We start from the raw sequence: 14,053 nt of genomic DNA, 5'->3' as shown, positions 1-14,053 counted from the left end.
ATTGGAGAAAACAGTAGAAGCATTCTAAATGCAGTATTGGATTCTGGTTTGGCTTCTGGGCAGAAGAGAAGACATCAGGAAAGTGAAGAAATGCTAAGAAAGCTTTTACTTTTGTTAATAATATTGTACCAAAATTTTTTAGTACTGATGAATAGTATATGGCTATAACATTTTAATATAAAGAGTAACTTCAATTTGTTATCTTTTTGTGTGTTTGTGTGTAACAATTGTAAATTTTTTTCTGACCTAAAAGCTAGTCTAGGATCATACATTGTTTTTTTTTTTTCTTTAAAAAAAGATTGATTGACTGATTAATTGATTTTTATGTATATGAATGTTCTGTCTTCATACACACCAGGAGAGGGAATCAAATCCCATTACACATGGTTGTGAGCCACTATGTGGTTGATGAAAATTAACTCAGGACCTCTGAAAGCACAGCCAGTGCTCTGAACCACTGAGCCATCTCCCCAGCCCCCTGTATTTTTTTTTATGTCTCTTATTATGGCCTTTAATAACATTGTTGATTTTTAAAGCAAGTAGGTGGTTTGTTTTATGGATTAGTCTTCAATTTGGGTTTGTTAGTTCCTTCAACATTAGATTCAGGTCACATATTTTGGGCAATTTGTCATAGAAATGATGCTACATCCTTAGTGTATATTCTACCTTCCTAAATCCTCCTGTAAGATTCAGTTCAAAAGTTGTCTTTTTCTGAAGCCTTTCCCTGTGCTGTGCCCCCATATTAAGAAACTCCATTAACAGTGATGCAAGGCATAGTGATGCGTGCCAGCATATAGGAGGAGATGGCAAAAAGGAGTTCCAGGTCAGCCTTCACCAGAGTTCACACTCACTGTATATAAGGTGCTCTCTTAATCCCAGCACTTGGGAGGCAGAGGCAGGCAGATCTCTAGGACACTGAGACCAACCTTCTCTACAAAGCAAGTTCACAGCCTGTCTACCTTACATAAGACCATCTTTTCATTTTTAATTAATTAATTGATTGATTGATAAAACCAAACCAATGGTGATAATAATAGTAATAACGGTTGTTGATTTTGTTTTATTTTGTCTGAAACTCTGGTCCCAGGGTATCTAGCACCCTTCACCAGCCTCCTCGGGCACCACATATACTTGGTGCACAGACATACATACAGGCAAAACCCCCAAATACATAAAACAACAACAAATCCCCCACTTACGTGTCATTGGTGGCTGGATAAATGACTCCATGGTTATGAGCACATGCTGCTCTTACAGAGGACACAGATAGTTCCCAGTATCCACACGGTAAATCACAACCATTTGTAACTCTGGTTCCTGAGAATCTGATGCCTCTTCTAAACTCTCTCTCTCTCTCTCTCTCTCTCTCTCTCTCTCTCTCTCTCTCTGTGTGTGTGTGTGTGTGTGTATGTATGTGTGTGTAAGTTCTTTTGGTTTCAACTTTCTGCTTTTGTAAGGAAGAATTAGGCCAATGTTCCAATTAATAAAAACTAAATATCAGAAGTCATGTTCTACAGGGCTCTGCCTAGATAGCAGAGTGCTTCTTAGCATGTGTGAACTGCTAGGTTCAAGTCCCAGAAACACAATATAAAATAAATAAAAAAAAAAAATAAAAAAATAAAAACTTGTCCTGGTCCTTTAAATTAAACTTAGGAAGAGAACGAAATAGATTTTATATTAAAGAACAAGTGTTGTTCACTTCTTCCACTAAAACTCTCACTAAAATGTCCCTCAGTCTTGAGATATACCACATTCTGGAGGGATATTTGTAACTGGGACTTGTTAACAATGTCACCATTTTAGCTGAATATCCTGAATGTGTACATTATATTTAGTGCATATCTAGTGCCTTGGGGACCCAAAAGTATCTGCTGCTTATGGGACAACTTTCAGTAATAAAGTAAACGGTGGGTCCAAAAAAGCCTGGACTTTTTAAATCTTCATTTCTCTACTTAACTACATTTTACTTTTAGCTAGGTAAGGTTATATATATGTGTGTGTGGCTGGTTTGTTTGTTTGTTTTGACACAGGATCTAACTATGTGGCTCTGGCTGTCCTGGAACTCACTATGTAGTCTGGCCTAGAAGGCACAGAGATGAGCCTGCCTCTGCCTACCAAGTGCTGGAACAGATAAGTTTTCATTTTGTTCATAAACAATCTTTAGTGTGTTTCTAACTGTCTTATGTTTCCTTCTAGCTATCAGAGAAGATGGCATGCCTGGAGGCCGGAACAAGAGCATTGGGCCAGTCCAGGTGAGTCCTATACCCACTCTCTTAGTTTGTTCTAGAAGCTTGGTAACGTTAATGCTCCTGTAGCCATTTACCTTGATCCTCTCCTCTGCCATCTTTGCTTTCATTTCTGTGAAAATTGCTTTTATAGTCTAAATGTGAGAACACTTTTAAAGTCTTTATATCTGGGTGAAGGTGCCAGATTTTGAAATTCCAGACAATTTGAGCTTCCATGTGGGTGCTGGGAATTGTACCTGGGTCCTCTGGAAGAGCGTTCAGTGCTCTTAACTGCAGAGCCACTTATCCATCCCCACTTTAAAGTTTTAACTGCTGGAGTTAATGGATTCAAGCTCTCCTTATGATCCCTCAGTCCTTCCTAAAAGTTGATAGGCAATGAACTCAGTTCTGATTCTAAACCATGCAAAGGATTATTCTCCCACCTTGATCTATCACTTAAAGTTATAGGGAACTCAGCCTGCCAGAAATCAGCAAAAATCACCTGTTATTCATGCTCTTGGCTGTAAAATAGGAATAATAACATTCTACTCTATAGGCAGGAACATAGGTTTCTACCAAGTTCCTATTGCTGCTGGTCTCTATATTGCGAACTCAGTCTAATGAGGGAGACAGATGGCAGATAGACACGAAGGTACAATGAGAGCTAAAAGAAGATGCCAGGGAAACGGCTGTTCCTTTTGGAGGCTGGAAACACTTAGGAAATGGCTCCTTAAGGTACTTTTGAACTGATTCTTGAAGGGAAAGGAAGAAGTAGGTGTGTTAAGAAGCAAGGTTTATCAAAACCAGAGAGAATGGACTGAAATGACCCACAGACAGCTCCTGACAGAACCACAAAGGTAGTTCAGTGAAACTGGACTGTCAGGCACATGTAGTAGAGTGGCTGCAAATGAGGCAGAGTCCTTGAATTTCAGTCGGTTCTCTAGAGAGAACTGTCTTTACTATGTCTCCTAAGTAAAGCTTTTGTGGGACCAGCCTACACTTCCTGTTCTTACTTACCAGCAGAAGAACCTCATGAGTTAAGGAAATTGGATATATTTAATGGCGAACCTATCAAGTGAATCCCCAAACATATGAAGAGCTGGGATCAGTTTTGCAAATTTTTGCTGTGTACCAAGAAGCAGTCACTTTTGCAAATAAAGGGGAGTATCCTATAGAGCTTTACATTTTAGAAAAAAAAAATACTTATAGGAATGGTTTAAAATGGATTTGCAGAGAGATACACATATTCAAAGAGATACAGGTAATAGTTTGAAGTAAGTAGGACAATGAGCACAGGTCAGGCAGGGGGAGGAGAACCAAGAGATAGTTCATAAGAAAATTAGAATTTCTCCAGTTAAGTATAAACAAGTGAAGACAAGAATCCAGAGATATGTACTGATACATGGGAAATTTCCTGCTGTTTTTTATCTTGTTAGTTACATTTTATGCCTGTTACTTATCTCTTGAAAATGTATTTATTTTACTCTATACTAAAAACAACATGTGATTGCTTACATATGTGGTGTGTGTGTGTGTGTGTGTGTGTGTGTGTGTGTGTGTGTGTGTGTTAAGTGTATGGTGGAGGTGCTATCATTCATGTAGGCACTTGTATAGGGCAGATGTTGAATTTGAGATATCTTTATTTGCTTCACTGCCTTATTTCTGAGACAAGGTCTTTCACTAAACCTTGAGCTTGCTATTGCTGTTAGACTGCCTGACCCAGAGAGCCCCAGCATGCACCTGCACTAAGATTATAAGCACACGTCACTCCACCTGGCTTTCCTGTGGATATTGAAATCTAAATTCATACCTCTTACTTGCACAGCAAACACTATACTTGTTGAGCTCTCTTAATTTTTTAATATCAGTGTCTGTAACTCTGCCCAGTAGACTGGAGTTTTTTCATCTTGCATGACTAAAAACTACCTGTTGAATTCACCATTCTGTGGATGCTGGCTCCTTTCTTCTGCTTGCACAGGCTGCCTGTCAAGGGCTGATTGTTGGCTGTGCAGAAGCTTGGGCACAGTCCTGCTTCTCTAGTTTTGCTTTTGTTGCCTGGGCTTTTGATGTCTTTTTTTTTTTTTAATTAATTTATTTATTTAATGTATGAGTGCTCTGCTTCACATACATCCGCCTGCCTGAAGAGGACATCAGATCTTCCTATAGATGGTTGTGAACCACCTTGTGGTTGCTGGGAATTGGACTCTGGATCTTTTAAAGAACAGTCAGTGCTTTTAACACTTAACCCCTGAGCCATCTCTCCAGCCCCTGGGCTTTTGATGTCTTATCCATGAAATTGTTCCCAACACCAACCTTGAAAGGGTTTTCTTCTGTTTTCCTAGGAAATTTACAGTTTCAGTCCTTCATTTAATAAACAAGAGCTGTCGGTCTCTTTTTCCTTTTTTACTCCTGCCTATATACATGTAACTGCTGTTTGCCTGGCAATGGTTTTCTTTGTTTTGTTGTTGTTGTTTTATAGTATAGAATAAAGTTTATTCAGGTCATGGAGAGAGAGAGAGAGAGAGAGAGAGAGAGAGAGAGAGAGAGAGAGAAAGGAGAAGCTGGCCATGAGCACATAGAGAGATGGGGGTGGGGGGGAGAAGGGGCAAGAGGACAGAGCTAGCACAAGAAAGCAAGAGCTGCCTGGCACTGTAAATTGAAGAAATTATTCTTTCCCTACTGTGTAGTCCTGTGCCTTTGCAGAATATCATTTGACCATATACTTGTAAATATAGTTTTTTGAGGTGTAAATCTGTACCACAGTGTTTTGTTTACTGTAGCTCTGAAGTATGCTTTAAAACCAGGAAGTGGGGGCTGGAGAGATGACTCAGTGGTTAAAAGCACTGAATGCTCTTCCGGAGGTCCAGAGTTCAAATCCCAGCAACCACATGGTGGCTCACAGCCATCTGTAATAAGCTCTGATGCCCTCTTCTGTATGTATGAAGACAGTTGTAGTGTACTTATATACAATAAATAAATAAATAAATAAATAAATAAATAAATAAATAAATAAATAAATAAATAAATAAATAAAAACCAGGAAGTGTATAGCCTTCAGCTTCATTAGTCTTTCTTAAGATTATCCTGGCTGCTTGGAGTCTTTTTGGTTGCTTTGGGTCTTTCATATCTGACCTGTATTCATTCTTTTCATATTTAGGTGTAATAGATCATCTACTGAGGAAAATTCTTAAATATTTTTGCAATGAAAAAGAAAAACCCTCTAGTATAGTTGTGACCCCTTTGGGAGGGTTGAACAACCCTTTCACAAGGGTCAATTACGACCATTAGAAAAAACAGATATTTGCATTATAACTTATAATAGTAGCAAAGTTACAGTTATAAAGAAGCAGCAAAAATAATTGTATGGTTGGCGTCACCACAACACGAGGAACTATATTAAGGTGCTCTGGAAGCACCTAATGCATTCTTAGTGCTGTATAAGTATTCTGCTCTGCCAGGGGGGATGTTCAGGTCATAGAAGTGTAAACTGTTGCTTTTGGCGCTGAGACACCAATGCTCAGAAAAGCCATTTCATTTGCTGCTGTGTTTGTTTTTTATACTGAACATATTGTTTTGTTTTGTTTTCCCTATTTATTAATGAAGTGTTAGAGCTGTGATTTATAAGTTCTCAATTGGGTCCTCCTACCTCTGTCTTCTGAGTGCTGGGGTTAAAGGTGTGTGCATGTGCCCAGCTTGTGTTTATCTATTCTTAATAAAGGCAAAGAGAGATGGAGTTTTTATTTTATTGAAAAATATTTTGTGTCATATTTTATTACTTCATCTTGAGTTAACTTCCAAGTCTGTCTGATTTTGACCTGCATACTTCTTTGCTCTAGCTCCAACGTAACAGCTGTGAGCTACAAAAGAGTAATATCTGCCTGAAACTGAAACACAGAGCTTGACTAACTGGACTTGCCCAGTAGCATCTATCTGGGAAATAGCAAACGAAGTCTGAACCCAGGTTAAGCATTCCCAGCAAGTCTGTCCTCCATGTTGTCAGTGTATCTGGTTGCCCTCAGTCTTGTCCCATGGGTTTACAGGGGAAAGATGGTCCGACTCCTAGCTGGAAAGTGCCACCATGGGTTTGCTCGTTTACCCAGCCAGTCTTTAACTTGCTGTCACCACTAGTCAGGCTACAGGGACTTCAGAGTACTAAGCATCCTTAAAATAAAAACTGGAGTTTGTTTTTTATGTATTTATAACTTAATTATCAGAAAATGTCATTGTATACATTTCCATTTCAATGTATACACCAAACAGTTTCAGACCACCTCCTTTGTTTATCTACTAGTTAAATTTTTCTGCCCTGTAGTCTCATTCACACTTGGTTCTTTTTAAAAAATTAAAAATAAAAACCTTTTATTATTATTGTGTATGTACTTACATATGTGTGCCATGTATGCTCACATGTGTGATGTGTGTATATAAGCACACTAGTGCCATAATTCATTGTTGGAGGTTCAAGGACAACTTTATGGAGTCTGACCTCTCCTTCCACCTTTATATGGGCTCTAGGGGTCGAACTCAAGTCCTCAGGCTTGCACCTTTACCTGCTGAGCCCTCTCACTGGTCCTGCTAGTGTAGAGTTCTAGAAGCTTCTGTTTATGATCATAATAGTTAAGGGTTTTCTCAGACACTACTAGAGCAAATAAATATGCAAGTTTGAGCCAGACAGACCTGGGAGAAAATGGCCTTTGCGGTTTCCATAGAAACAACATATAAAAATTCCTCTGGCTCCTCCTCTGTAGAACTTTGCTGTGTTGGCTGTGACCAGTTAGGCCTCAACCCTAGGTTAGAAACTGTATCAAAGATAATTTGTTCTCTGTACAGTACTGGATTGATTACTAACATATTTCTATTCCTTCCTCATACCCCTGGTCAGTTCTAGGTACACAGTAAGCTGTGATTTTGTCAAGTTTTACTTAATAAACTTGGGGATATCTTTCTTTTTAAAAATCTATATGAAAGTACATATCAGTGTTTAACAAATAAACACTTACTCAATATCTATTTATTGAGTACTACTTCTTTTCTAGGTCCTATTGTTGTCTTAAGTACTACAGAGGATGTTTTTGGGATGTGTTACTGTAAGTGTTCTATAACAATGACAGCTCAGTATGGAGACACACATCTCTATAGTCTTAACTACTTAGAAGAATAAAGCAGAAAGACTGCTTGAATCTAGGAATGTAAGACCAGCCTGGGGCAGTGTAACAAGACCATTTTTCAAAAGAAAAGCAACCCAAAAAAGATGCTATTGTAACTCCCAGTACTTCCATAGTTGCTACTCTTGCTAGGTCCCCTTATAAGTATCTGATTTGATTAATCCTCACAAGAATCAAATGAGGTAGTTCTTTTGTTCTACCTACTACAGAAATGGAGGTACTTAGCTTCAGATAATTCAGTAACTTTCCCAAGGTTGTGCTACAAGAGGTATACTCTGGATTTCATCACAAGTCTGCCTCCCAAATTTATACCATTAACCACAATACTGTACTTCCTTTCTCAGAATTCACATAATTATGGGCAGGTAAATAACAGTAGATAACTTCACAAAGGAGGGAATACTTACTATTGGGTCTGCCGAGTAGGAGATTGTCATTGAAATGGAGTTTCAGTTAGGAAAATGAAGACTCAAAAGTGACTTGAAGGTAAAGTAAATGGCCAAGGGGAAAGTAGTGATAAACCATGGTTCTAAATTGTGTCCAGATATACTGTGCATATCCAAAGGCATCTAAACATCATGAGAGACCTTGAATATAAACTCTGAGAGAGAACAGAAGGTATTTGTGGCACCAAAGCTAACATGCATCCATTTCTTATCAAAGATATCAGAAGAAGAGATTGAAAGAATCATGTCTGGACAGGAGTTTGAAGAAGAAGCCAATCACTGGAGCAACCATGGTGACAGTGACCACAGTTCCCCTGGGAACAGGGTTTCAGAGAGCAACCAGCCCTCACCAGGCTCCACGCTGTCATCCAGGTGAGCTAAAAGCAAACCTAGAATCATCATCCAATGAGTAATCCTCCAAAGAACTGCTAGTGCTCCTCTGCCCAGCTGTCTCAGCTTTCAGGCCCTTGGGCCCTCAGGCTCTTTGGGAACAGGATAGTGCAAGGGCAGGTTGACCAAAACAAAACATCAGCTACCTCTTTTGCAGACTGCTAAGTGCCACTGCTGTGCATTCCCACTTCATTTATCACTAACATTTTAACAAACTGTTGAACTGAGTTACAGTTTTTCTGACTTACCAGAGTTGGTGTTATTGGGGAATTCAAGATTAAGCTTCTTGAGGCAATCATGCTTTCTTAAGTTAGCTAATAGTTGTAAGTATAGCTTTGAGCTACCATGGAAGGGCGCCTTACTCCAGAAATCTTTCATATAAGACAAGAATTAACAGATATTTTCATGAAATGTCACAGAGTAGGGGACTAGAGAGATGACTCAAAAGTTAAGAGCACTGACTGCTCTCTACTTCTCATGAGTTCAGTTACCAACAACCACATGTTAGCTAACAACTATCATGACCTCTCCTGGCATGCAAACAAAGCATGCAGACAGAGCACTCATATACACAAATAAGTACAATATCACAGGATAGGGCCTGTGGAGATAGCTCAGTTGGTAAAGTAGTTGATCTGCAAGTGTGAGGCCCTAAGTTCGATCCCCAGTCAGTCCCCACACGAAAGCTAGATGCTGTGAGGAACAAATGGACGCTGTCTCCACTCAGCACTAGAACCAGGAAGATCACCAGGGCTCACTGGCTAGTTAACTCGGCTGAATCGGTTGGTAAGCTTCGTCCCCTTAGACCCTGTGTGCTCTAACATAAGGTGGAGAGCAGCTGAGAAAGATACTCGATGTCAACGCCAGGCCTACACACATGTGCACAAGCACATACACAAATGATAAAAGAAAGAAATTTTCTTTTTTAAAAAGGTCATTCCCAGACAGGCAGGGCTACATAGAGCCTGTTTGCAAACAAACAAATAAATAGAAATGTGAAAGGTCATATAGTTATTATCTTAGACGTTTAAGCTGGCCTGGGTCCCAGCTCCCAAGCAGCACAGCACATGCCCTGTCTAAAGCAGCGAGGGTAGCTTTCTTCAAGTAAAGCTCGACTCACCGAAAACAGGTGCTGGGCTAGATCTGGCCTGTAGGCTGCAGTTTGCCAAACTCGGCTGTAGGAGATAAGTCCAGGAAAGCTAAATGATTTTTAAAATGTTAATTAGCAATGGGCTGGTGAGACAGTTCTTCAAATAAAGGCACCTGCTGTGCATCCTGACAACCCAGGACTCACATGGTGGAAGAAGAGAATTCCCAGTAGTTGTCCTCTCTCACTCATGCACTCTTACACATGTATATACACATATGTATAGATGTAATTTTTACAGTTAATTGGGAAAATGGATCCATTTCTCCAAAGGAGAGGAAGCAGGAAACAATCTTCAGATTTAACTAGAGCTTTTTATTCTATTCAGTTGCATCCCTGTTCTTTCTTTGTAATAGTTAGGGACTTATGGACCTCAGGGCTTTAGACTAATTAAGTCCACTTAGCCTGTCCTATGCCGTTGTTTACCTGAACAACAATAAAAGCACACATTTTTGTCACCATAGATTATTAGTATATATTAAAACTGCTCAAAGCTGGCCTTGGGATGAAGTCCTGTTGTCGCAGCTATCTAGGAGGCCAAGGCTCCTGAGATACAGAGTAAATTCAAGGTTAGCCCTCTAACTTAGTGAGACCTTGTCTCAAGATATGTTAGAAGAGGGCTAGGATATAGCCCAGTAGCCAAGCACCTGCCTAACATGAGCAAGGTGCTAGGTGTGATATCAGTACAAAGACTTAATCCAATCCTGTCCATAGTTACTCATATCCCCCTATTCAGCTGGTCACATTAGTGGGCCTACACAGAATCCGTGTCTCATGGGTGGAATTTAATAGCGTAGACATGTATGTAACCATTAATTCTGTCCCATACCTTGATTATTTTCAGACTTCATGATCAGAGAGCAACTCATCTCTGAGTTACCTTCTTTGAGCAGGTATTCAACCTGCCATGGCTTTTCCTGATAGGAAGTTTTTCTCTCCTGCAGGTCTGTGGAACTAAATGGATTCATGACATTCAGGGATCAGTACATGGGGATGTCGGTGCCTCCACATTATCAATACATACCACACCTTTTTAGCTATTCTGGCCACTCACCACTTTTGCCCCCACAAGCTCGAAGCCTGGACCCTCAGTCCTACAGTCTGATTCATCAGCTGATGTCAGCGGAAGACCTGGAGCCGCTGGGCACACCCATGTTGATTGAAGATGGGTGAGTGAATTCTGTCCTGTTTGGCCCCTTGAAGTCTCAGAATGTCCTTACCATGCATCAGTTGTATCCCCAGCCTTGTCACTGAAGGCATTGGTCCCTCATGTTTTCTTAATCGTATTTTCTCAGAAGATTCAGGTTACTTTTCAGTTCCTGTGAATCTGGTATATATCAGAGCCTTTGTTTCTCATTGGGTTTAGGTAAACCAAGCCCTGGAATGTTTGCTCTTTGCACTTTCTGGCACAAAATCAGGCTCTACATCAGGCCTAGGGTTTTTCAATCATTCAAGCCAGCCCTAACTGGTTTTAACCTGTCTAGGTCCCTAGCCAACAGGTCCATAAATAACCAATGGTGCATGGTAGCCTCTGGTATGGGCCTAAATACGTGTAGAAGAGATCTCAGTTTACATTTAGTTCTACTTGAGTGTTGTGGAGTTAGCCATCTGGGCCACTCCTTGTTGTACCCAGTATTTCTTGGGTAGAAAACATGGCTTGCTAAAATCTTAATCTAATGCCTCCCAGAGGGTATCCTGAGATCTTAAGCTAGGCTCCATTTTCAGAAGAGGAGACTTAAAGCTTTTATGTAGTGTATGAGGAAGAGGATGACAAGGGACCATGGACCTTGAGAAGAATGAAGATGAGACTCAGAGACCCACCTTGGGCTAGAGAAATAGCTTATAGGAAAGGCTGAGCAACTCTGGTTCCTGAACTGTCACCACCAGGGGGCACAGTGAGAACAGGCTTCTGAATGTCTCTGTTCTCAGAATCTCCTCTGCCTCTGGCCCCTGGGCTTGTTTGGCTCTAGGTTTTGTTTCTGTTTTCCTGCATGTGTAGGTGTTGTTCCTTATACTGGGTATGCTCCAAACCCACCCCCATTGATTGAAGTTTTCATTGCCAAAATTAGAACAGGAAAGAGTAAGAATTTCTTCTAAGGTTTGAAACATCAGAGAACACCACCATTAAGAGTAATGTTCCCTCATAATTCCCCTTTTCCCTCAGCAACCTCTTCTCACCAGATCATCTCACTGGGCCCTCTCCCCACCCCACCTTAGCTTTTTGCTGGCTTCAACCCTGCCCCTGTATAAGAAGTAAAACTGGAGATCTGTGGTCGAGGACAAGAGGCCTACTACTAAGGGATGCCCTCTCCTGTGCTCCTAGCCTCATTCTCTGGCTGAAGGAAGTGACTCTGTCCTGTTCCTGCCCCCAGGTATGCTGTGACACAGGCAGAACTGTTTGCTCTGCTTTGCCGCCTGGCTGACGAGTTGCTCTTTAGGCAGATTGCCTGGATCAAGAAGCTGCCATTCTTCTGTGAGCTCTCAATCAAGGATTACACGTGCCTCTTGAGCTCTACATGGCAGGAGCTAATCCTGCTCTCCTCCCTCACAGTTTACAGCAAGCAGATCTTTGGGGAGCTGGCTGATGTCACTGCCAAGTACTCACCCTCTGATGAAGAACTACACAGGTGAGAGCTGATGACTGGGGAGGCTCTCCGAAGGCAACCAAGCCATCATCCTCTCTGTGAGGCAAGGCTGCCCAGCCTCCAAAGGAGGAGCATTAAGTCCCTGTCACATCCTAGCTTTGTGTTGTCACCCAGTCACAGGCTCTAAATGGATAGACTGTGGTACAGTAAAAGTCCCTCTCCCACAAAGCGAGCAGTTATGGCAAATAAGTGCTGTACCGCCAGACTGGCAGAGCACTAAGCTTACTATCCAGATTAGTAAGATGGTATATCTAGGAAAAACAAAACCTAAATTTCTCCTTAAGGAACCCGGGAGTCATCTTGGTATCAGTTGTAGGCAGCTTTACATTACCAGTTCTTTCCACAACTTATGGCAGTATAGGTGTCATGTACTTGTTTAGGACGACAAAGGTGAAGTTTCCCAACCCCACACAGCCTGCTGACGTCTTAGGCTCTGTTGTGGTGCCTGAGGTGCAGTGAGATGATGTTAAGAGCTTGGGACTGAGCTAAGCAGGCTCCTGGCTCTTATGTGCCTTAAGGTTCTCTTCTAGCTGACCAACATCCTCCAACTTCCTTCTCTAGAACAGCTCCTTTCCTCCGTGCTGTTTCCATGACCTGTCCAAATACCTACTTTACTCACTTTCTTTGAAGGTCTAGGACAGATGAGACCCTTAATTTCTGATCCTCCTTTCAATAGCTTCCATGGTTTATTAACTTATTCATACAAAATGTCATAGCTTAATTCACATCTAAATAAGCAGTTCAATAAACCACCTCTTTTGGACAGTTTAAATAATAGAAGTTACATGAATTAAAGGTACCCAAAACAAGGATAAATGAGATATGGAGAAGATAGGGTACCAGCTTCTATAATTGTCTTAGGTTGGGGTGCATCAGTTCCCACCATCCTATATATTACATGAAAGCAAGGCCAACACTTAAGGACAGAGCAGAGCTTCAAGGCCTTTAAGAGCTCTGTGCACAGCAGAGTGGGACTCTGGGAACCGGCTCTCTCCTTTGCTTTTCAAGCGTTGCCTTGCTTGCTGTCTTTAGGATGCACTACCTGACATTTGTCTTATAAACAGATGACCTATTCCTGGCATAGCCTCTAATTCATTGTTTCTGTCAGATTTCTGGCTTTAGCTCATAACTTTGGATTGAAGGGCTGTTTGGATAACAGTAAGCTTGCTGTGATATAGTTAGTTAGTAGATTTGGCCTCAGAGAGCCCAGACTCCCTATTTGCCTGGGATCTACTAGCTCTTCCTGGGACTGACTTCCTGTAGTAGTAGTAGTGGTAGTGGTGGTGGTAGTAGTAGTAGTAGTAGTGGTGGTGGTGGTGGTGGTGGTGGTGGTGGTGGTGGTGGTGGTGGTGGAGGAGGAGGAGGAGGAAGAAGAATAATCAACCTCTTGAGTTCTGCTCCCTGAAGCATGAACAGTTTTCCAGGCACATACTCTGCCCACATTACATGTATTGGGAGTTATTAGGGGCAAGGCTTCTAGGAACACAGACTATGTAGATGAAGTGTCTGTCTTTCATTCCTTTTTCTCTCCTCCTTTCCCTCCCTTAATGTCTAGTTCCATAGATTTAAACCCAGGATCTTACAAGCACTATCTAAGTGTTCACCCACTGAGATGATATCCCCAACCCCTTCTCATTTATTTTGAGATAAGTTCTCACTAAATTTCCCAAGCAGACTTCAAACTTAGAATTCTCCTGCCTCAATCTTCTGAGCACCACACCTAGCTTAGACAAGCTTTAAATGCCAATTCTTATTTTAGTAGCAGATAAAATCTATAATACAAGGTCATATTGAATAGATTTCAGAGGGTGTAAGGACTAGTCAAACACTGACTAAGTAAAGAGGGCTGTACTTCTCATACTTGGCCGACCACAAGAACAGACATTTGAGCTACGTTTTGAAGTGAGAATTTTCTAAGTACAGTATAGAGGGCAATGTGAAGGTAGGAGACTAAAAGAACTTCAGTAAGAGCTGAGTGTGGTGGAAGGAAGGAAGGAAAGAAGGAAGGAAGGAAGGAAGGAAGGAAGGAATGAAG

At 41.1% G+C, this 14,053-nt stretch overlaps 1 protein-coding gene across 1 annotated transcript in view; it reads left to right on the top strand.

Moving 5' to 3' along the window:
• NR6A1 (nuclear receptor subfamily 6 group A member 1) overlaps nt 1-14,053 on the top strand; it is a 53,764-nt gene that overhangs the window by 25,781 nt on the left and 13,930 nt on the right. Inside the window, exons 3-6 of the mRNA XM_080927164.1 lie at nt 2,197-2,252; nt 8,054-8,208; nt 10,318-10,542; nt 11,746-12,000. Of these exons, the coding sequence (XP_080783290.1) occupies nt 2,197-2,252; nt 8,054-8,208; nt 10,318-10,542; nt 11,746-12,000 (691 nt within the window). The remainder of the gene's footprint in view (nt 1-2,196; nt 2,253-8,053; nt 8,209-10,317; nt 10,543-11,745; nt 12,001-14,053) is intronic.

Source organism: Micromys minutus, assembly GCF_963924665.1.
Source record: "Micromys minutus genome assembly, chromosome: 13".
Taxonomy (NCBI): domain Eukaryota; kingdom Metazoa; phylum Chordata; class Mammalia; order Rodentia; family Muridae; genus Micromys; species Micromys minutus.
Note: the sequence above shows the minus strand (reverse complement) of the source record. Positions and strands in the feature narration are given on the sequence as shown.